Source organism: Drosophila yakuba, chromosome 2R, assembly GCF_016746365.2.
Source record: "Drosophila yakuba strain Tai18E2 chromosome 2R, Prin_Dyak_Tai18E2_2.1, whole genome shotgun sequence".
Lineage (NCBI taxonomy): Eukaryota > Metazoa > Arthropoda > Insecta > Diptera > Drosophilidae > Drosophila > Drosophila yakuba.
The window spans coordinates 14844584-14867945 of NC_052528.2; the positions used below are offsets into that span (position 1 = coordinate 14844584).

Sequence of the window (23362 nt, forward strand, 5' to 3'; positions counted from 1 at the left end):
ATAGAGGTATTTTAACTTAGTTGAGTCGTTTAACTTAAAGACAAGCCATGCAACATTAAGTTTGTGTTCTTGTTTATTTAAAAATTCTAAGAAAAGAGTTTGTAAATTATTGTTAACAATTGTATTTGTGTCTTCATTTGGTTGCGAGGAGCTAGGATTGGTATAGGTATTTTCTAAATATTAAAACGTAATAACAATGTCGGGCATGCCCATATAAATTCAGTATATACAACTCTCACTTCAACTACCAAATAATGATAAACTAATACTGCAATCTCCGCACTCAACGAAACACGTTAACAACTACAGACTCAACACACGCACACACACGGAGGGGGAATCACATTACTTGGGAAGCAATTACGCGTTGTTTTGGCACAGAGTGTCTGCGGAAGAGATAGAAAAATTATTTGCCAATTAGCCTGTCGCCGGTGATAGATTTCGATCCGATTTCCCTTACCTCACCATAGAAAACGACCCACTATCACAGCAACTAAAGCCACAGCTGCCACGACTACGACGCCCATCACACGAGTACCTGGATTGGAAGAGAATAGATCAATTAGTACGTATAAAAGGCAGAGTGTAAATCAAAAGCGTAGGAAACTGCTGGACCGAATTTGATATCATGCAGTTTTAGAAGAGGTAGTGTGGTATTTGAGCAGTTTCCTTGAAGCGTCGTATATATGCATGCTAGTCAAGCCAGGACTGAATATGTGGTTAGCTTTTTACAGCGGTTATTTAGCCTATAAGTGTACATATTTGAGGGACAAATACCATGGGTCAGTCTGTTACAGGTAGTGTGCTCTGGATCTGGTGCGTGGTGGTTACTCTAAACATTGCCTTCACATTCACAAACACAAATCAACCACATACAATGACCCAATTGAACACTTACTCGTGAATCCTCAACTCGATAGCGATCTTTGCGATTTTTGCTTAAATTTGGACAAGTCGCACTTGTGTGCAAACGTGGACTGGATGCGGTTTACATGGACAACAGACAGTACACAGATGCTCGACGGACGGTGGACTTCTGATCTTGATTCCTGGCGGTGCTGTAACTGTGGTGCTGTGGTTCGTGGTGTTTGGCTCGAGATGTCGATGTTTGGTACAGATACAGATATAGGTTATAGACAGCGGCTTTTATAGGTATAGAGATTGCGCTAAGCGAGAGAGAGCATTTTCTTAGCCTAAGTATGAGCAGTTGATGAGCGCTTCTGGATGGATGCTTATAATGTACAAATATCTAAATACAAGTTTTCAAAAAAGCTTTGGCTTCGAGCCTGTGATGATGCTGACGATGATGTCTGATGGATTGCGTTCTGGCCTGGCTGCTGTTTCTTTCTACTGCGGCTCTTCACCTGCTGCACCGCCTCCACCGGATCCACCGGTTGAAATTTCGCGCCCGTGCTTGCTCAGCCACTCGATGATCACACCGTTGGACCAACCGAATCCAGTCTGTACCTCGTACTCCCCACCGCCGCCTCCAACTCCGAACTCATCGGCGTTGTACTATAAATATAGATGCATTATTGTAATAATAAATGAGTGGAATTCTAAACCCTCAACTTACCTTCTCGTACATGTGCCTGTCCTTGCTAAACGCCGCGAAGTTTGTCTTCACCCACCTGGTGGCCCACTTCAGTGACATATTCTTTGCCTCGGGCGTGTTCAGGTTGTTCAGGCCCTCGACCAGGATGTACTGCATCGGAGCCCACACATTGGGCGCATCCCACTGTTCTCCGGTGTAGCTCAATGTGTTTGGCACTCCACCAGGGTAGCTGTCCAACTTGTTCCTCTCAATGTAGGCCATAACAGAAGCCGAGATCTTTTCGGATTCCGAAATGTTGAAGGCCTTCACCCACAGTGGAGACAGATTGGTGGGCGTATAGTAATCGCGCGGCTTCTGATTTATCATATCGTAGTCCAACCAGACACCAGCCTCCTCGTTCCACAAAACTTCCTGGATACCCTGTAATGTGATAAGGTCCATTAAGTGTCTTCATCTATGACTATGGCCACCAATTGTTGTGATAGATATAATGTCTCTTACCAGCAGGATTTTCTCGGCTTTGGTCTCGTACTCGGTGACCTTCTTGGTGTTGCCAGCTTTGGAGTGGAATTCGGCAATCAACTTGGCGTTCCAGTAGAGTAAGGCATTCAGGTCGACGGGCACAATTGAGGTGGTACTCAGGGCGGTGCGGTTACCTTCATTGGTTCCAGTGGGTGAGATAAACCAGCGTGAGCTGAAGTCCATTCCCGATTCGGCGCCTGCCTTCAGTTCACTGTAATGCAGTTCCCTGGCCTCATCAGTGGGGAACTCCTCGCCGGTCTCCACATCCTCTCGATAGGATTCTGGGCGCGGTCCGGACGAAGAATCACGGTACACACACAGAATGTGATTCTTCACCGTCACATTGTGATTGTTCACAAAGTACTCGAACTCGTGTTCCAACGTGTCCAAGGCATCAATGGCGAACTTGTCATTGTTGGTGAAGTCCACGTACGACTTGACCATTCCGGTTAGAAGTGGAGGCTGGGAGCGACCATGGTAGTAGACGCGACCGCCGTTGGGAATAAAACCGAAACGATTCACAATGGATAGGAAGTTCTCAATCATGCCGCGCGCTGTGTCATACATCTGGCTGTAGAGGAGTCCACGGATGATCCAGTAGGAGTCCCAGTAGTAGAACTCAATGAAACGACCGCCGGGCACGATCACGGGATTGGGCACGGGAATGATCGAGTAGTACTCGGGATTCTTTGATACTTCGTCCTTCATCTTGCGTCCCAAGTCCTTCCAAATGCTATTCAGCTCCACGCCCCATTGCTTAAGATCTGGGTCGGAGATCAAATCCAGGAAGCTGGGATTCTCCTTCCAGTCGGAGGGCGTCCATGCCTCAAGTTCAGTGCCAGGTGCACTGAAGTATTCCTGCAAATGAATTGACACTCTACAGTTTCTGCAAGGCATTGGCTCTCTCGAACTTACATCGACAAACTTCTTGAGATCCTCACTGCTGGGCGTCTGATTCTTGGCCTCCATCATAGCATTGAAGTCTGCGAGCGTCTTGTCGGGCGAATTGTTCAGTTTCATGTCCACAAAGGTTTTCGAATCCGCAAACAATTTAGGCACTGCTGTTTGGATGGTGTGTAACAGATTGCCCTCGCAGTAGATTTCACTAGAATATACAACAATTAAATAAATTAGAATAGATTATATTTAAATATATATGAAAATTAAAAGTACACAGGAAATACATATATCACGCTTTTTCTGTTTTGAAAAATAAGAATCTTTATAAATTTAAATTTATTTGCACAGCCTGAGCCAAAAAATCCCGGATGAGGCTTACGTAAGCCAGAGCATAAAAGCGGCTTATTCCGATTCCCATTCCCATTCCCATACAATACACACTACACTGACAGCACTAATTAGTGCAAATAATTCTCGAGTTAAATGGATATAAAACCGCGCCAGCACGAGTATCCAGGTGGTGCTGGTGCTGGTTAGGTGAACACCTGTCCAAATCATCGATGAATCGTATCTGCTGATCAGATACGGGCAAAGCTAATGCACGAATAACCAACACGTCACGTTTATGGCGCCGTGAAAGGAAAGCACTCAAGCTGAATACCTGGTGATACTTCAGCCTCGACGATGCCACGATTGCCAGAGTGCGGAAGTCCGTCGGGTTACTTACCAGCTGGCGAATGGGTCCTGTGCCGCCTCCTCCTCCTCGGCGGGAATGGCATTGTCATAGTCGGTGGTAAGATCGGGTAGGCTATAGGACTTAGCCTGGCACACGGCCACCAGGCAACTCCAGCTCACGAGGAGCAGGCTGATGGTGGATAACTTGAACATCCTTTCAGTGGATTGCAACTAATGAACTGAACTTTCAATCTGCGTGAATGAGAATACGAATTGTTGTTGCTGAGGCTGCTGATGTAGGTAGGTGTTATATCCTTTGGCGCACAGGATATGCTCGCGAACCCTGAATGCAAACTGAACGAACACAAGCACCACAACCAGCGCCAGTCAGCGCAAGAATACTTCTAACTGTTCCGCTCGATTCCATTTTTATAAAACTAATTTAATCTACGAATGCGACGGAGAGTGCGACTACGACGACCAGCGATCGGCAATACGAACGATCTTCGGGCGGGGGCAAGGTGATTTCTTGGATCCAAGTCATCGGATCCGATGGGGCGGCATGGGTGGGGTTTGCTTCGACCGTCGGGTCGCTCGATCGACGTACGGGTTGCGCATTTGGGGGCGCGTTTGGTCTATTTTTAAAAGCGTCAAAGTGGCCCCAAACGTAATTGTCGGGTTCACCTGCTCCAAGTCTCGTGAATATACCATATACATGTACCTATGTATAGTCGTCAGCCATTCATTAGCTGGTCAATCGGCATAGTGGTATCGGTTCTAAGTGCCGTGGTAATTACACACATAGAGTTTCCCAGTGGCAAGGGGCATTCGACTGGGTTTTTGGCACACCCATCATTTACATATCGTTAACCGATGTATGAATATTCATGGCGTTGAGCCTTCGAATATCTATATACATATCATATTCATAACTCATTTAAAGCGGCACCCGCATCCCTTGATGATTTGTGCTTTCCATATATACATTATTTGGTACATCTGTCTGAGGAAGGTCCCACTGTAATGCCAATTGGTCTACTGATAACACGTAATTTTGGGGATTTTAGGCCTAGTTTAAATGCTAATAAGTAATGCTCCACTTAGGATAAGCAGTGTGGAAAATTTTCTTGGAATTCAACTAACCAGTTATCCGGAAATTTAATGAGTTTAGCCCGATATCTCTGCGATTTGCATTGCAGTGCGGATTAATCGCGCTGAACCTGATTTGAGGTCACTGAAGAAAAGTGACATTCGCCTGCGTTTTATTTATATCCATCCATGAAGCTGATACATTTTCAAGACTATAATTAGAGTGAGTTGTGTGTTAGTGACACGTGTGTCTGGCCCCAAATAATGGACCGGAATTGCGCCGTTTTGCACGAATGTCACTCTGCGTAGAGGGGGCATAACGAGTCTTAATTGAACTGATTTGCTGAATAAGGATCGCTTTCGAGAGATTAACGAATGGTTATACATGTGTGGAAATTTAAGGCGCAGAAAGATGGTTATGTGATGGGATTGGTAAACTTGAGCCGAGCTTAGAAGCCAGTATAACTCAAACAGCGAAGGCCACCCCATTGCACAACATATGTATGTATTTTATGGAACATCAAGTGTATGATGAATTATCGCAGTGCGATGATATAACCCCTCTATGGTTTGGAGAACAAAGGGAACTCAAATACGCGAAACAATTGTGCAATTTAAATTGAGCCTTACGGTAGTGAGAACCAGAAAGAGAACGATACCCCGAGAAGCCCATTGTTTAAATCTTTTTGTGACGACAGCCACTGGCAGGTGCGACTAAATCATTGATCTAATACGTCACAAGTTGTTAACATTTATGATTCCATTAGCGAAGTCATTTAGCATTTATAAGTTGGGATCATAGACGGTCGTAATAATTACACTTCTTCAATACACACTCTATTGAGTTTTATTATTTACTTTCTAGTTCCGCTCTGCGTACGTAACAAATATTTGATTTATGGCACTTTTGGAAAACATTTCAGATAACCATGGATGGTAGGCGCTACAGCTGGCCCTACGTGTCAGGCATTCGAAAACATTATTGTATCAACAACTTGGAGGGTTTTGAAATTCCCCTTACGGGGGACTTCCGATTCCGCATTACTCAAAATCACACAATTCCGACTTAAATTCCATATAAATCATAAAAATGCAACCCGAGACCCCCAAAAGATGTTTTCAGAATCATGAAACAACTATTGTTTAAACAACAATTTAATGTGCGTGAACAAAATAATTAACTTTAATGAATGGTCGTTCGCACTCTCACCATTTAGCGGACTATTATGTTTGCCAGTTAATTTATAATTTATTTATATAGATCTTTTTTATGAATCTTCATTGTCGTCATCGATGGAAGCGATAAGTGCCTCGAGTGACGTTTTTGTTTGCATACAATGCCCAAAGTTTGTCAATTCCGATTTTTGACCCGGGCTCAAAAACAAAACTTTGCCAAAATCATTCAAGGACGTAGTTAATCGTTATGTGGGCCATTCAACGCATTCGTATAATTGCCGTTTAATTTAATCGCACAACTAGCTATTAGCTCTCAACGGTCCGTTTGCTGGCTTAGCCGAAATCTCTAACAAATACCTGATAGGTTCAGAATGACATGTTTAAATCCGCGAGGAAACCGAAGAAACACATATAAAAACTGGAAATGTCATTAAGACGCCTGCATCAGGTTGAATTAACTTGTTTTAGATACTGTGCGTTTTGCTTTGATTAGCCGTTCAGATGCCGATCCAAAGACCTTCGAAAGGTTATTGAATCATTAAAAAAAGTGTTCTAGCGTAAGAAAAATAGTTACTTATAGTTTTACCTAAGCAAACAAATTAAATAAGTTTCCAAAGCAGATTGATATTGAGAGGCTCAAGTACTGCGCTTCAATCTTAATCAAATAAAGCCAAATGTGACCTAGTAACATATTAATCCACTGGAGACTTAATCTTGAGTGGGCAATAAAGGTTTATCGATTGCTCATAAGATTGAAGGCATTGAACTTAATCTCAAAGATTACATAAATTTTCGTTATCATGGGCATTGTTTATTGCATTGATATTGAAAATAGATCTTGAAGTAATCTTTTGATGGAATTTCACTTGAAATACTGCGACATTCAAGGCGCTTTATCGCCTTCAAGCTCTTCAACTTTAAGAATCATATTCACTCTATATACTTTAGTGCAGTAAACTTGTTTTCGGGCAAGTTCAGTGATACTGATAAATTACTGATTACTTTGCAGGAGTCAGCAGGTTCAAGTGCATATATATTTTGCAACTTAGAAAAAACATTAAGAAATTAATATTTATATTGATAATATTAAACAGGTTAAGCAACAGAAAGTACATCTTCCAGTCTGGCAGGATCAGCTAATTTCAGTTATTAACTCATTTCTTAATGAAATTCGCAACTCAAATTAGGTGCAATTAATTTTAAAACAAAAAAGTGGTTTCGGCAGTGAGAAAACGAGACTTGAAGCGATGATACTAGACACCCGTTTATATTCTATTCAGTGTAAGATTTCTGTCCGCAAGTCCATTTAAATGCTAAGTGCCACAGATCACACGGAGACCACAGATCACTGACACTGCAAGTCAGTGAGTAAAAATAACGCTAATCCACGTTTTCAACGAGATAAAGCTCAGGGAAAATATCAGCAGATATCAGGGGAAAATGTCAGCGACCACAACAATTTGTATTGAGAATTATAATTTAATTGCTTTTGTATATTCAGTTTGCGGTTTTGTTTCTTTTTTTCTCTACGGCCGAGAGTTTCATGCCAATTTAAATTTAACAAGTTACAATTGTTTTCGGAGTTATTTTTCAGTTTGAAATTAATTTCCAGTTTGTTTTCGCATTTCACACACTTTTATTATTGGCAATTTCATGAGCTAACTACGAGTTTTTATAACTCGCTCACTATCTGTATTGTGCACCTGATTACTATATATAAGCGGACTATATACACTTTCGTTCCTAATCAAAAGCGTTGCTTTATCGCTATAAAGCCCCTGCGATGTTGAGCGTTTGAAGGCAACGATCCGACTGCCTCGATCCAAGTGCTGGAGATTTAAATTTAAATAAGATTTTTGCAAAGATCTGACCGAAACAGATATACCCCGTGTTCCCTTTGAGGAAAGAAGCCCGCACAGTTGTTAATTGACTTCAACTGTGTTTTCTGTTTACCCTTTTTAGTTGAGAACGTTGGTTAATAATATTTATTGATGCGTAAACTGCCACATTTTCATTGATTGATTGATTGGCGGCGAGTAGAGAAAATTATGCAATTGGTGAACCACTAAAGCGTATTCCTCGTAATGTGGAAAAGTTTTTATAATTTGGCGTGACACGGAAACCGTAAATACTTAGTCTGATTTTCTAAAACCTCGCTCTTCAAAAATTTCAGAAATAAGGCGATAAGATAGAATCGCCAATGAAATGAATTGACGTGGTATTTAACACTCGTATTTATCTCTAAGTTATGATCGTTGCCAAAAACGATTGTAAATCTCTTTTGATTTGAAAAAATGATAATTCATTATTGAGATAGGCTGGAAGTTGGCTTTATAACAAATAAGTGGAAATAGTTTCAGTGTTGAATTTATTTATTAATAAATACTGATTATAAATTAAATCATTGATAACGCCATATCCAAACATAATTAGAAATTTAAACAACAAAAACACCGTCTTTACTGTTACTAATCGAAATAATCACCGTTTATTGTTTATTATTTGTAATTATATGCTACTCATCTTATAATACGCATTTTACATGAGTAAATTGCATATTTCCGGTAGAATCATTCGACTATTGTTCATTCAAAATACGTTCGAAGTTCATATTAAATATATACACATGAATGAGTAAACTTCTAAATTTCTTTAGTTATCTGAATATTAATGTTCATATGTAAAATTGAAAGATTTCGAGCAGGGATGACTTTTGGGCGTTACATAGTGTGGATGAGACAGAATCAGGTGACTCAGATGGCCCCCCATTTATCGCTCTATCTGGCTGCAATCTAGCCTCACCTGAGCCTGTGGCGACTGGTGCACCTCCTAATCGCATACTGATTTAGTTTCTGTGAAGCACAATGGAGTCCCTGGAAGTGGGGAAATCGGGACAGACACTTGATGATATGCATGACAAGCTGAGTGTGTACTAAAATCTGGAACCAAACGGTTCCAGAGGGGGATCTGTCTCAATTGATGCCTTGTCAGTCTGTCTGCTGTTGTCTGGACTGATAAGAAAAGGGGCAGATAATGGATTAATTTGCGATTTAGATGGGCTAGCGAGATCCCTGTGACTGCTACAAACGTGACTGCCGTTATTGCTCAACAGCTGCCTCCAATCTGATCCTAACGGGTTAATTCGTTTCACATTACGTATACGACGTGGACACACCGCCAACAACGACCAATCGCAATTGAGCTCTACACAGATAAGTGATTCTAACTGAGTTCGTGACAAACAACAAATAATAACAAATGTCAGTTACATTTGCTTCGATTATGTCTGAATAGGCTAGCAATCTGCTAATATTAATAGCTCTGAAATTTGCACTTTGAATAATTTAAATCGTTGCGGTTTTTTACGAACATAAATAAAAGGAATTTGTAGAACTGCTTGATATTTATGGGAATCTTTGTAATAGACAAGCCTTCACATTGGGGCTGAACTAATTACAAATGAGTGCAAGTAAATCAGGGCTAAGTTTTTTTCCTATTTTAGTAAAATTACAATAACTTAAGTCGATGGGAAGTGACATTTAATTGATGATAAATTTCCATGTTAATGTACACACATGAAAATGCCCAGCCTATAAGATTAAGGCACATTGGGGTATAATCGATATTTTGCGTAAGTATATTTAAGTAGATGACAAATGACTGTGTTAACTAAGAATTACATTTAAGAACGTTCATTTGAATTCCATTCCATATCTAGAAATACTTGCCAACTTTGTTTACATTTGTTCTACATTAAAAATAACTCATACGAAACTTACACGTGAAGTTATTTGTTGAGTAACACGAACCTAAAAGTAGGCTGCACTTTTCGACTCGCCCAAAATTATGCTACGAAATGGAATCAGCGGCTTGTAGATAAGCGCAATCAAAAGGAGGGGCTCGTTGTTCTGATTGATAAGCCTGCGTCGGGAACTGATAACGCATTGTAACGATCGGACTTCTTTTAGCGCCAGGTGTGTGTGTCCTTGGGATCGCACAACTTGTACTTTGGTCGCGTTTCTCAAAGTGTATGCACCTGTTGCAGTTCTGCGCCACTGAAATTCCAAAGGTGTTCCGAAACAAGGTCGTATGTGACTATGTGGCGACACGTGCTTAACTGCTTGGGCTACTTATGAATCTGTTTTGCTATTAATGACAATTCACATGCCTATGGATATTTAAATTGTAACACGAAACATATTTACTATTAAACTTGTTTTTCTGCATAGTTTTTTGTTTTTAGAAATGTTTTGCTTGTGGGAACTTAATAGTAACGATGCGAGAACATTTACGCTCTTATCGAACGGCGACACTTGTGAACACAGAACAAAAGCAAAACAAAAGCAAAATAACGAAGGTGCTAATGACGGAGTTCGTACACCCTTATATTATATGTAGTTGTGGAAAAGTTTCCACAAATTGGATATATTAGATAAAGCGCTTACATTGCGTATTAATTCCACCTACATATTAGGTATGAATGTACTGGCGCTAAAAGAAGTCCGATCGTTACAATGCGTTATCAGTTAAAAATTGCACGAATTGTATTTCAAACAAATAATGATATTATTAAAAAAAGTATTTAATATTTTTATTTTAGTCGTTTCAATATTACGCCAAGACTAAGTGATATTATTCATCTGTGATAGGAGTAGTTTTGGGAACATAAATTCCAACGAAAGATATTTGATTGTTGACAATTCATGAATGCACTTAAAAAGTATTGCTTCAATATTGGCAATAAATGTATTGTCTTCGATCACTTTTGCCCAACTTAATGAGCGGGCTCTTATCGATAACTTTGATGTTTCCTAACGAAATATGATAAATGACAGCACATTTTTCTATGGTATCTGTTGGAGAAAAACTTGAAAATAAAAGTGCTAATACTAATTACAGCAGCACAACCGCGATGAAAAACAAGTGATATTTTGGCTCGCCGGCAGATTTGCAAACGTAAGCGTGCGTGAGAAGAAAAAGAGCAAACAAAACCAAGTGGCATTGGCACCGAAAGGCAAAATAGCGTTGGTCTAAAATAAAACTATCCACTATATTCGGCTCTATATATGTATAGGAGCATTTGGCACTTTGGCGAGACATTTGCCAGATATGCGGCGGGCAGAAAAGTGAAAGCGGGTAGCTAGACAACAGATGTCTGAAGTTGGCAAGTGCACGGTGCACAATCTGCAGAATTATGCAACACAATATCGATCAGAACAATTTGTTCAGGCAAACTTACCCATTTCCGTTCATTTTGTGATTGCTCAATGGATTTGCTGAGTTGGACGCCATATTGCGACAAAGAATGTTGTTTCCTGATGTCGCAAAATATCTTGAGATTCTCGCAAAGTTGAGCGCGAACAGCGGAGATTTCAATTTGACTAAAATGTTTTGTTTATTCTTGCCACTTGTTTATCACGTCAATATGCGTTCTTTGCATTTATCACGCGGTTCGATCACTGCCGTATTATTATTCGTATTTTTATTCACCGTCGACTTGTAACTTCTTTTGCCTTCGAGCAGCGCCACGAGACTAATCACGACCGTGCAACTTACGGTTGTTAAATAGTTTTCGCTCAGCGAATTTCGCGCTTTTGCGCTCTGGTTCTCACATCAGAAACTTGGATAACAGCAGCGCAAAGAGCGAGCGGATTGTATTTTACACTTTTATCGGCGAGATATACACTGTCAGGATAACGGGCTGCAATTATAACCCGTTACAGCAAATTATTTGATCAGATATCGAACAATTCTAATCGAATATTTTAAATAAAAAACAAATGATTTACAATTGCTTTTTAATTCATAACAATCAATGTCTAATAAGCAAAACATATCTAATTATATTAGTATTTTTGAAAGTGTTTTTATACAAAACAAACTTTACTGTGATTACAAAATATGCTATTTCTGTGACTACAACAATTTTGGACTCAAAACAAGTGAAACATACATTAAAGCATTTTGATAAACCAAACATATTTTGACAGTATTTTCCAACACAGATGATTAATTTAGTGAATGATTAAATTCAAAAGTTCTTAGTTTTTAATATTGAAATTGTTGGATAATTTAAAAAAGATTATTTTAAATTACTCGCATCATTAGGAGAAATTGATTTGCTCTTTCAATAAATATCCTTTGGACTTGCCAATTCAAATACTTTGCTGCATACTTTATCGCAAAATACTAATCTCAATAAATCTCAATTTATTCTAAGATTACATATACCCCATCATTATTGTCAGTGTACATTAACAGCTGCTAGCGAACGTGCTTGCGAGAAAAAGCGCAAGAGCGAACCGCGTATATGTTGCTGGATTCGGTTTCTCTGGTTGTGATAAAACCCACGCACACAGTGACACTAGCTTTTGGGCGAGAGTATTTTACCAGATCGTTTTTAGAGTGTGTGTGTGGTATGTGCGTCAACCGGTACATTTTCTCTATCCTTCGCGTCTCTCTCTCTCTCTTCCTCTCTCTCTTGCTCTTTCTGCACACGCACACTTCCTCGTTTTGCGAACTTTGTCCACGACATATTGTAAACCCCCCTCCCATATTTAACACTACCCGTCTCTTTCTTTCCCCTAATGCAATTTGCAGTTGCACTTGAAATGTGACGTGTTGACAGTGAATTGGAGACAGAGTAAACAAAATGTTTAGTACCCTAGCATAGATTCGTTTAATGGATATGTTTTTCGAATGTGTTTTTTGAGTAAGTTCCAAGGTGCCCTTGCCAATTATTAGATAGGTGAGTGTATAACTTTCTGCCTCCCTTTTTCTGCCAGACAAACCGGTTCCGAAAATTATGCCAGTCTACAGACTCTACCCACAGAGACTGCCAAGTTTCGCCCAAACAGCACAGCACGTTTTCATCTCGAAATACCAACGACCTTCGCTTGTGACCTTTGGGCAACCACTCGTGAACACACACACGTACTCCTGCATATACACAACAAAAGCCAGACAAAAGATAAGCATTACTTATCAAAAGAAGAAAAACTCCATTGCTGATCGACCGGCAGTTGCATTATTCACAAGCTGTATTTAAATATCAAAGGGTTCCGAAGTCAAATCAATCGGCATAAATGCTCAATCACGTTTGTATCTTATCCCTTTGGCTGTTTTTAGATTGTGAGAGTAACAGGAAAACCAGTTTTTAACATTTCACAGACAAACAAAAGTTGAACACACACACTTGCGCATGAGCAAAGTACATAAGTGTGGGGGCTCGTCAGGCACACACACATAGAAATGTTTATGTTGGTTTATTTTTATGTTTTCAGCTGATTTGGTTTTGGGCAAGTTGAACGATTTCATAATAAGTAGACACTGTTTCACGTGGCTCAACGGGGCGTATACGCGATAAGTCAATCTGACGCTATCTCTGCTCGCATTTATGCACTTTTCCTTTCGTTTACAATGCAATCTGTGTACTTTACCCATTATAAACAGTTAACGTGTGTCTAGAGATGAAATAATCCACTTTATAAAGGTAGAATATTATGAAACATCATAATACTGCTCAGAATAAGTCATTTTCGACTCGGGTTACTGCGAAGTTGATTGCCCTAGGCCACTTAAGTCTCAATTGGCGGTTGACACTTTCGAGAAAATCCGGTGGGCTGGTACTGAGACCCAATTGGATCCAATTGAGTGAACTCAACCAGATTTACACTTGCCTCTGGAAATGTCGCAAAAGTCGCCAGCGGAAATGTTAATTGAATCGAGTTAACTCATTTCACCAATGAAAATACCTCTTAATTGAATGGCAAGCATGGCAATTGATGGCCCAGCATTCCAGAGGTCAATGTGTTATGCAAACTAAGTAATAAAACTAAATGGAAAAGTGTAAACAGATTTAACTGGTTTCGCCAGCTTATCTTGTGCAGTGTTTGTACATTTCGGGGGCTCGTCAATGGGAAAAGTGCATTCTGTATTAAAGTTGTGTGAAAGATTAGATATAAATGATGCAATAATTTGTAAAAGCCCAATAGTTCTCTTTTACGTCAGACATTCATTCAGGTTTAACTTCAGCCGTCTCATTATTGTACAAACTGCACAAATGTTCTCCCTTAGATCCTAACACTGTACTTCAGTTTGAGTAAATACTTTCGACTTAAGTTGAAGCTTGAAGTATTTAACTTGTGTAGCAATCTGCAACCCAATCTCTATCCTCCCAGATGAACTGAACTTGAAACCTGAAGTCCTCTTGGTAAAATGATCTAGTACTACGCCAAAAGTTAACAACAAATGGAACCCTTTCATGAGCAATGCACTATTGTTTGTTTACTCGTCTGCCGTCGTATATATTTGTATTTGTATATATTTCTGGCTGTGTGTTCAGGTGTCTCCGATATAAATACACCAAGTTGCACGGCGTGAGCAATTGATCTACTCTTATCACAAGACAATTTGGCACGAATTGGCACCAGCTGGGAACACATATAACAATTTGTTTATTTTAGACAATATTACTTCGTGGTAATTTTCTGCGCATGCACGTTGTTCGATATAAATGTAAAAAAAAGTGCGACCAACCGGCGAGACGAAAGAAAACCGACTGACATTGAGAAGCCAGAAAATAAGCAGTGGTGACGCAAAGAAAGATAATCCCACTTTCGTCACAGGACGGAAAAGAAGCGTATTACCCAAGAGAATTGGTCTTACCATTTGGCACTCAATTATTGACTGCCCCCAAAAAGTATGCTACAATATGCTGCACAATACATTTTATAAATTCACTTCGGCAAAGCGCAATAAATAAATGATGATCCAATATGGGTAACCTTATTATTGTTGTTTATAGTCTAGCACATTATATCAGCATCAACCATTTTAGACCCTTGCGGTGAAATCATTGACAGTAGCTTTTGATGCCCTGGCTTGGGTACCCATGTGACCACACAATATAAAAGCAGCACATGACGCCAAAATAAGTGACGACACTAACGGCAAATAGCACAATACACAAATTGACCGAATAGAATGTACCCTAGCTGAAATAAAAGAACATCAAAGTAAGTTGAAGTTTACTTTACACATTATTCATACCGAAGAAATTAAATATTCCAATTTTGAACAATACTTTTAACTAATTAACAGATGCTTACTGTACAGATTTTACTAGTCCCGGCCTATTTTAAGTAGGTTAATTAATCGATAGGAAAATTATAGTGTGTTGCATACTAATTGTACAATTTTGCAATAGTACAAATCTTTTAAGTTGTAAGTCGAAATGAAAATTATCATGCCCATAGCCCAAGCATTAAAGCAATAAAAGCTTGCTGATGGTTTTGATGACTAAGCGGCAGCTTTTGCCAACCTGAGTCATAGACCTCCGAAGGAAAACTAGGTGACAAAACTACCAAAGTAAAGCCGAAGCTTACATGCCCTTTCCTAGACATATAAAGCCTTAATAGAAGGACTAAAGGTTAAAAAATTAATTGCATTGAAATAATAATTTAGCTGTGTATATAATAGTTCTACCTATAAATATAGGTATAATCATTTTTCAAAGACAAGCCATTATTCCAAAAATTAACAGCCTCCACTTAAATTTATAACTATTTTAAATAAGATTTAACAAATATTTGATTGTAAAAACATTTAAGAAAAAGAATTGATATTTAAATGAATTCATTAGCAGTACAACTCTATGCGAATAAGAGACCTATTCGAACTGGTACAGTCGAATACTTTCTATTTGTCCAACGATCTCCCGTTTGCAAGTGAGAGCCCCAAAGCTTGTGGAGCTTTTATTCTCGCATTGTTTCCATTTTTTAGCGGTGCTTACCTCGCCGGCATTTGGGCTCCATTGGGGCAGTTTGAATCAGAATCTCAGTAAGCGAACATCGTTGATAGAACCAGCAATCATGCCAATCGGTGAGTTTCCCAGTGGATGTGGGTGTGGGTGGAGTGCCCTGAGCAGTTGGATAATGGAATGGATAATTGGGTGAATTTAAAGATGAGGAAACGAGCGGCGGAACTTTTGGCCCACGACCAAAATAAAATTGTGTCGTCCAATTCCTAGAATTGAAACCTATCATTCTTTATCTATTTTGCTTTTCTGCCAGTGGAAAATACAAGCAACTTTCACCTTGTGATCGTCCAGATTCAATTAATGGCAAAATGCTATTCATTTTGGACTGCCTTTGTTGGTTTAATTTATCGAATCGAATTGATTCTCGACCCAAAGTGTCCGAAAATGTTCACCATCTGCGATGAGTCACTTGTCTTCGCCTTGAACTCCGGCAATAATCAATAGGAATTCAGCAAGGGTGGCCCACGGGGTCAGACGAAAGATGCACCTCCAATGATGTCATGCGAAATAATGTTGCTTGAGAAACCATTCGTGTAATCTATTCAAAGCGAAAAGCACAACCTCGCATATACGAGTATCTGGGCAAATGTTTGTCGCTCGAGACTGGCAGTAAAGCCGGCTCGGAACTCGAAATAAAGCTTGAGTGGAATTAGCTAGAATATTTAGCTGCAAAGAACGGATGGCGATCTAAATGACATCATGCGAATGGTGCTAATAAACAAGCGAAAACAAAAACAGACGCTAAACATGCTGATATATATCTACATACGCTGAAAAAACTCACAAACATAAAAATAGCTACGAATTCTTTCCAGTTCAAGAATTTTGTATGACAACACTCTCATGTTTGAGGTTGTTAATTCAAACCCCAAAACCTTCCCACCGCTCAAAGTCGTTGTAGTAGTAGTACAGTTGGCTCAAAAAATCGTAGCCATGTACAGTGGCCACTGAAAATGTGATCTAATATGCCATTTCGTTTGCAGAAGTCAACACCCCCGATAAGTTGGAGTACCAGTTCTTCCCCGCCAGCGGAGGAGTGTTCACCTTCAAGGTGCGATCGCCCAAGGATGCCCACTTGGCTCTCACACCCGCGCCCGAGGAGAACGGCCCCATCTTCGAGATCTTCCTGGGCGGTTGGGAGAACACCAAGTCGGTGATCCGCAAGGACCGCCAGAAGCCCGAGGTCGCTGAGGTGCCCACTCCGGGCATCCTGGATGCCGGCGAGTTCCGTGGCTTCTGGGTGCGCTGGTACGACAATGTCATCACCGTTGGCCGCGAAGGTGACGCCGCTGCCTTCCTTTCCTACGATGCTGGTAGCCTGTTCCCGGTCAACTTCGTCGGCATCTGCACCGGATGGGGCGCCAGCGGAACCTGGCTGATTGATGGTGAGTTTACACACAGCTCCACCCCTTTTCTATTGAACGACAGGTGTTTACCCTCTCTCTGATTAGTTTACCCATCGTAATGATATAAGTGATCTTTTGTCCTACAGCTGCTCAATGAAATCTATTGTCTGGTTGCAAAGTCAGCTGATTCAATTTGAAAACCGAATGCTACTTGTAGAGAAGGGTTTCCATATTTGGTAAACCCATAAACAACCAACCGAACGACCAATAATTCTAAATTTTTCCTTAATGAATAATATGGATTGGCTAGATATAGACATAGTATATCGATATAGTATATAGATATAAGATTTTCTGTTGATTTTATGAATTTCTGACAAATGCCATTTCTTTACAGAGTCCGCTCCATCGGCTCCCGTCATGGGCTTTGCCGCGCCCACTGGAAGCGGACCTGGATGCTGGGTGGCCGCCGCCAACGGAGAGGTGCCGCCCAACGCCCTGGAGGGAGGATTCGATAGCAGCGAGCAGTTGTACATCGCCCGTGCCCGCCACGAGGGCGACCTCATTCCCGGCAAGCTGCATCCCTCCCACGGAGTGACCTACGTGGCCTGGGGAGGCGGCGAGCACGGACACGCCGAATACGAGGTGCTGTGCGCCGGCGGCGGCCAATGGGTGCCCGTGGATGCCGGTAACATCCCGCCCAACGCCGTGCCCGCCGGTGAGACCGCCGAGGGAGAGCCGCTCTTCATTGGTCGCGCCACCCACGAGGGAACCATCACTGTGGGCAAGGTGCAGCCCTCCCACGGATGCTGCTACATTCCGTACGGCGGCGAGGAGCTGGCCTACAAGGAGTTTGAGATCTATGTGGCCAACTAAACCGCGGATCGAATGTCCAATGCACTGAAACACGTTTGTTAATCTGAGCGCTTTACAGTTGAACTGGTCGCAGAAATTTTAGTTATATTTGCATTTCTACTCAAAGCTGTTGGAGAATCTCTATTTTATGTCGAAAAGTTTATTACGTTGTTCACCGAAATTGGTTAATAAACAATAAATATCTTTAAGAAAATAACATATCTGAAATTGGCTGTAATTTGAAATTCCAAAAAGGGTATATTTGAATTCATTACGCTTGAAAATAAAAATAATAATAAGCTAAATAGTTGCAAAAACTTTCCAAAAAGAAAGTAATAAAAATATAGTTCAGACTAGTTTCGTTTGGGTTCTAATGAATCTAACTACCTTTATTTTAATTCACAATTCTATCCCAATCATTAATCACATTTTAATCCATTTGTACTCAATGAGATTATTATCGTACATTCCTTATGTTGAATGAAATTCATTCATGGCACTATCTTAAAACGAGTGCAATCGCTGAAATACAGATTATCTTAAGCAGCCCATTCAAAATAATTTACGCCCACTTGATGAAAATCTTTTCCTTATCTCATTATCAATGAACCCATAAACACCTCATAATCTAAAAATAGTTAAACAAAAAAATCTGGTGAAATGTCGACAGTACAAAGAGCATATTACTATATTGCTATTATACCCAAAACTTGTTTCTTATATTCAATAACCAATCATATTATATATAAACCACATATACATGGGTATAGTTTAGTCGTTAGGTCTACAACAAAATTGAAGTCAATTGCCAGCATATCACGTTTTTCTGTCCTATATAATAACTAACCTTCTTATGATTGTTTGAACACCTGGCTTTAGAATGTCTTTAAAAGTAATAGTAATGACAGACCCATAAATACTTATTTGGTAATTTGTAGATTTTGAAATATGTTGGATTTTAGGTAGTAATGCTTAGACACAAGCTTAAGATACTTGTAAACTTCAAATGTGATGAAAAATATTGAGCAAACATATGGTGAAATGGAAAGTAGAGGATCATGCTGTACAACACAGTACTTATGTTTCTATTAAGCCCAATATCCTTTTATGAACTACTTTTGCCGAATATACAAAAAATGTTTAATGCACCCAAGCACCTCTTCAGAGAATTTACAACGTGAGGGATGGTAAACAAAAATGAATCTGTACTTAAGATACAGATACCGGTCTATAGTATAAATATTAAAATTCAAAGAACGCGACGAAGTCCCAATAAATTTGTCAGACAAGTGGAGTGGAGTAGCCGACCCACCTGATAAAGATAAGGGTAGTGATAAGATCCGTTAGGCAGGGTATAAATACCTAGATGGAGCATGAACCAAACAGCATTTCTTGCAATGGGAAAGTTATTGGCACTACTCGCAGTCCTCTGCCTTAGCCAGGTTATCGGTGCTGAACGTAAGTCCCATCTAGGCGAATTTAATTGTGTTGGCTTAATAGTTAATTGATCTGTATTCCTGGCACAATCCAGGCATCGTCAACTGCTACTGGGGCACCTGGGCCAATTACCGCAGCGGCAATGGCAAGTTCGATGTGTCCAACATCGATTCTGGTCTGTGCACCCATCTGAGCTACTCCTTCTTCGGAATCAATGATAATGGTGAGATCCAGTCCCTGGACACCTGGCTGGACTACGATCTGGGCTTCATCAACCAGGCGGTTAGCCTGAAGAACCACAACTCCAACCTGAAGGTCCTGGCCGTCGTCGGTGGCTGGAACGAGGGCTCCACTAAGTACTCCTCGATGGCCGGCGATTGGTACAAGCGCCAGAACTTCATCAACTCCGCCCTGAATCTGCTGCGCAACCATGGCTTCGATGGTCTGGATCTGGATTGGGAATACCCCAACCAGCGCGGTGGCAACTGGAACGATCGTGCTAACTTTGTGACTCTGCTGCGCGAGATTAAGGAGGCGTGAGTACAGGATCTACTCCTTAAGTCTGAGTTTAGTTAATGGTTTATGTCCTGCAGGTTCGCTCCCTATGGCTATGAGTTGGGTATTGCTGTGGGCGCCGGCGAGTCATTGGCCACTGCATCCTACGAGATTGCCAACATTGCTCAGCATGTCAACTTCATCAACGTGATGACCTACGACTTTGCCATGGCCTCCGATGGCCAGACCGGTTTCAATGCCCCCCAGTGGGCCGTGGAGAACGCCATCAACTTCTGGTTGAGCCAGGGTGCTCCGGCCAACAAGCTGGTGCTCGGCGTGGGCACTTACGGACGCTCCTTCCAGCTGTCGGACTCCTCCCAGAACTGGCCGGGTGCACCGTGCCGCGGTGAGGGCTCCGCTGGATCCTACACTGGCTCTACCGGCTACTTGGGCTACAACGAGATCTGCCAGAACAACTGGCACACCGTCTTCGACTACGGAAATGCCGCTCCCTACGCCTACTCCGGTGACCAGTGGGTGAGCTTCGACAACGTGCTCAGTGTCCAGTACAAGATGGACTTTGCTCTCTCTAAGGGTCTGGCCGGTGCCATGATCTGGTCCTTGGAGACGGATGACTACCGCGGTCTGTGCGGTCAGTCCTATCCTCTGCTCAGGACCATCAACGAGAAGCTGCGTTGGTAAAGCGGGACTCCAATTATTAAAAATAAATGTTTGAACATTTAAAAAGGCTCTGGTTTTTGTGATATTAGGGAATGTTTTAAAAGGTATACCACCTTAACTGTAAGGGAAAGCCAAATATGTCTATTAAGATTAGTCCCTTTAACTTGTGGACAGTCTGATAAAAACCTTTACATGACTTCGAAGAACAGGGATATAGTATTTGGTACCGGAGTCTAAATACTTTTAAATACTACTAAATATTTCTGTAAATACGTAGAGCTCAAAGGCCAAACAAAAACATATCTAAAAGTGCGATCGACGTTTGTTTGTTTAATACCACTTACTCGTAGAGTAATAGGGTATACTAGATTCGCTGAAAAGTATGTAACAGATAGACCAGACCCTGCAATCCAGATATTTTACTGATTTAGATATTGTATATAACTTTACATTAAACATCACGGAGATGTAAAAGTTCTCTAGTATCGCATTCTTTGATGCCAATTTTGTATGCATACAAACTTATCATATTTTCCTCAGTTGGTTATATTTTCATGTGATGTCAGTATTGTTAGTAATTGTAAATTTTAAGTTAAAAGTATAAATCATGATAAAATAAATATGCTTTGACTGTTATTCAAAGAATGAATACAAGTTTATTTATTTTATTAACACTGTGGAGTGAATGAGTAGCTAGCAACAGTTTAAATCCCATCCAGGACGATGGTAAAATGTTTCTTCGAGTGGGGTACGATACGATTGCCATTCTCCAAATCTCAAGATGCACTTGAAATTCTGGCAATAAAGTGAAATTTATATGCATAATATAATGTAAGAGTATAGATATAGGTCACTTGTCGTCTCTGCTTCCTCGCTGAGTGCAATATATTAGACTTTTGTTTTCAATTTCAGCGATTTCTTAGGTGAAGTGGCGATTTATCAACGCAGTCGATGTTTTACCGATAAGAAATTTGCTGGGGAGCGGCCTATATAAGCTAGGAACCATGATACGAAGAACTATTGTTACCATTAACCTACGAAGTGCAGGATGAAGTTAGTCTCGATTTGGGCCTTGGCTGCTCTTTGCCTTTGCCTTGGACAAGTGGCCAGCAGCGAAAGTGAGTAGTAAATAACATTTATTCAGGAATTGGTATCTCATTGGAACCTTGAAATCCTGCAGAGCTGCTCAACTGCTACTGGGGCACCTGGGCCAACTACCGTCCCGGAGATGGAAAGTTCACTCCCTCGGACATCGACCCCTCCCTGTGCACCCACATCAGCTACACCTTCTTCGGAATCAGCGATGCCGGCGAGTTCAAGTCCCTGGACACCTGGCTGGATATGGACGATGGACTTGGTAAGTTATACTTTTACCTTTTTGAAGTTAGAGAATGTTAATGAAATGGATTTTCCATGCAGGCTTCATTAGCCAGACGATTGCGCTGAAGCAGCGCAACCCAAACCTCAAGATATTGGCTGTGGTTGGTGGCTGGAATGAAGGTTCCACCAAGTACTCGGCCATGGCCGCCGATCCTGCCAAGCGTGCCACCTTTGTCTCAACTTCGCTGGCTTTCATTCAGCAGTACGGCTTTGATGGTTTGGATTTGGACTGGGAGTACCCTGGACAGCGAGGAGGCAGTGAAGCGGATCGCGAGAACTTCGTTACCCTGCTGCGCGAGATTAAGGAAACGTGAGTGGGCATGGCGTTGGTTATTCCTGGCCGCACAATAACATGTATCAATCTCCGACAGCTACGACCAGTATGGATTGGAACTGGGTATTGCTGTCGGTGCCTCCGAGAAATCGGCCAGCATTTCATACGACATTCCAGCCATTTCGCAGCACTTGACTTTTATTAACGTTATGACCTACGACTTCCACATGGCTCTGGATGGCTATCTGGGTCTGAACGCTCCTCTGCCCGAAGTCGCCGAGTCCATTGACTATTGGCTGTCTCATGGTGAGTTAACGAATCTGGGAATCTAGCCATCAAACTAATGAATAATGCCTAGGTGCGCCCGCTGAGAAACTTATCTTGGGCATTGGCTTCTATGGCCACAGCTACCAGATGTCCGATAGCTCACAGAACTGGCCCGGAGCTGCGTGCATTGGTCCCGGAACTGCTGGCATTTACACCCGGGAAAATGGGTTCATGGGCTACCACGAGATCTGCCTGAACAACTGGCAAACCGTTTTCGATCAGGAGAACGGTGCTCCATATGCTTTCCAGGGCGATCAATGGATCGGCTATGACAATCCCGAAAGTATCCAGCTGAAGATGCAGCTGGTCGAGTCTCGCAAACTGGGTGGTGCCATGATGTGGTCCATCGAGACGGATGATTTCCGTGGCCTGTGCGGAGAGTCATATCCCTTGCTGAAGACCATGAACCGTGCTCTGGGCAAGGAAGTGAGCGGAGGAGGTGGCAGCGGCGGAGGAGGAAGTGTTACTGCCGCTCCAACTGCTGCTCCAACTGCTGCTCCCACTCCGGCACCTACTCCCGGTGGTGGAAGTGGTGGCAACGGAGGAGGCTCCAGTGGAGACTGCTCCGCAGATGGTCACTTTCAGTGGGAGGGCGATTGCAGTAAGTACTTCCAGTGCGCCGGTGGTGTCCGTTTCGACTTTCAATGCGGGGAAGGACTGTACTTCAGTACCGCAACCAACATATGCGACTGGCCCGCCAATGTCGATTGTCCCTATTAAATGATTAGCAAATGAAAATAAACAAACATGACTATTACACAAGAAATCATTTATTTTTCAAGTGTCCCTCACAGCGAATAATATATTATTAATTCATATTTATGACTAGC

General features: G+C 41.4%; 4 protein-coding genes across 8 annotated transcripts; 3 read left to right on the plus strand and 1 right to left on the minus strand.

Moving 5' to 3' along the window:
• Positions 1-106: 106 nt before the first annotated feature.
• LOC6530701 (trehalase) lies at positions 107-11418 on the minus strand. Of its 5 annotated transcripts, XM_015196373.2 has the most exons (8): positions 7621-7721; positions 3705-3904; positions 2993-3182; positions 2057-2935; positions 1577-1975; positions 1365-1515; positions 461-538; positions 107-386 (listed from the first exon to the last, which is right to left on the minus strand). In XM_015196373.2, the coding sequence occupies exons 2-7, from the start codon at positions 3863-3865 to the stop codon at positions 462-464; spliced, it is 1857 nt and encodes a 618-aa protein (XP_015051859.1). In that variant the 5' UTR covers positions 3866-3904; positions 7621-7721; the 3' UTR covers positions 107-386; position 461. The 5 variants fall into 5 exon arrangements, 3 of the variants coding, with proteins under 3 accessions (XP_015051859.1, XP_039229353.1, XP_039229352.1); XR_005560858.1 differs by lacking the exons at positions 3705-3904; positions 7621-7721 and adding an exon at positions 11157-11416 and having other exon boundaries at positions 899-1515; XR_005560857.1 differs by lacking the exon at positions 7621-7721 and having other exon boundaries at positions 899-1515; positions 3705-4045.
• A 4234-nt stretch (positions 11419-15652) lies between these two features.
• On the plus strand, positions 15653-18166 carry LOC6530702 (C3 and PZP-like alpha-2-macroglobulin domain-containing protein 8). Its single transcript, XM_002091557.3, has 3 exons — positions 15653-15799; positions 16721-17122; positions 17481-18166. Exons 1-3 carry the CDS (start codon positions 15790-15792, stop codon positions 17957-17959), a joined length of 891 nt encoding a protein of 296 aa, XP_002091593.1. The 5' UTR covers positions 15653-15789; the 3' UTR covers positions 17960-18166.
• Positions 18167-19236: 1070 nt separating this feature from the next.
• Positions 19237-20617, plus strand: LOC120321040 (acidic mammalian chitinase). The gene is made up of 3 exons (XM_039372292.1): positions 19237-19396; positions 19470-19911; positions 19969-20617. Exons 1-3 carry the CDS (start codon positions 19312-19314, stop codon positions 20570-20572), a joined length of 1131 nt encoding a protein of 376 aa, XP_039228226.1. The 5' UTR covers positions 19237-19311; the 3' UTR covers positions 20573-20617.
• Positions 20618-21562: 945 nt separating this feature from the next.
• Positions 21563-23298, plus strand: LOC6530704 (acidic mammalian chitinase). Its single transcript, XM_002091559.3, has 5 exons — positions 21563-21669; positions 21732-21908; positions 21971-22241; positions 22303-22511; positions 22564-23298. Exons 1-5 carry the CDS (start codon positions 21600-21602, stop codon positions 23250-23252), a joined length of 1416 nt encoding a protein of 471 aa, XP_002091595.3. The 5' UTR covers positions 21563-21599; the 3' UTR covers positions 23253-23298.
• Positions 23299-23362: the final 64 nt, after the last annotated feature.

Excerpts from the sequence above, each read along its gene's own strand:
- LOC6530701 (XM_015196373.2), bottom strand. The coding sequence starts at position 3,865 with ATGTTCAAGTTATCCACCATCAGCCTGCTCCTCGTGAGCTGGAGTTGC. Across the intron at positions 1,516-1,576 it reads ACAGGCACATGTACGAGAAG|TACAACGCCGATGAGTTCGG; the intron begins GTAAGTTGAGGG and ends CTATATTTATAG. Across the intron at positions 539-1,364 it reads CGGTGGAGGCGGTGCAGCAG|GTACTCGTGTGATGGGCGTC; the intron begins GTGAAGAGCCGC and ends CTTCCAATCCAG.
- LOC6530702 (XM_002091557.3), top strand. Across the intron at positions 17,123-17,480 it reads CGGAACCTGGCTGATTGATG|AGTCCGCTCCATCGGCTCCC; the intron begins GTGAGTTTACAC and ends ATTTCTTTACAG.
- LOC120321040 (XM_039372292.1), top strand. The coding sequence starts at position 19,312 with ATGAACCAAACAGCATTTCTTGCAATGGGAAAGTTATTGGCACTACTC. Across the intron at positions 19,397-19,469 it reads CCAGGTTATCGGTGCTGAAC|GCATCGTCAACTGCTACTGG; the intron begins GTAAGTCCCATC and ends GGCACAATCCAG. Across the intron at positions 19,912-19,968 it reads CTGCGCGAGATTAAGGAGGC|GTTCGCTCCCTATGGCTATG; the intron begins GTGAGTACAGGA and ends TATGTCCTGCAG.
- LOC6530704 (XM_002091559.3), top strand. The coding sequence starts at position 21,600 with ATGAAGTTAGTCTCGATTTGGGCCTTGGCTGCTCTTTGCCTTTGCCTT. Across the intron at positions 22,242-22,302 it reads CTGCGCGAGATTAAGGAAAC|CTACGACCAGTATGGATTGG; the intron begins GTGAGTGGGCAT and ends AATCTCCGACAG. Across the intron at positions 22,512-22,563 it reads TGACTATTGGCTGTCTCATG|GTGCGCCCGCTGAGAAACTT; the intron begins GTGAGTTAACGA and ends AATAATGCCTAG.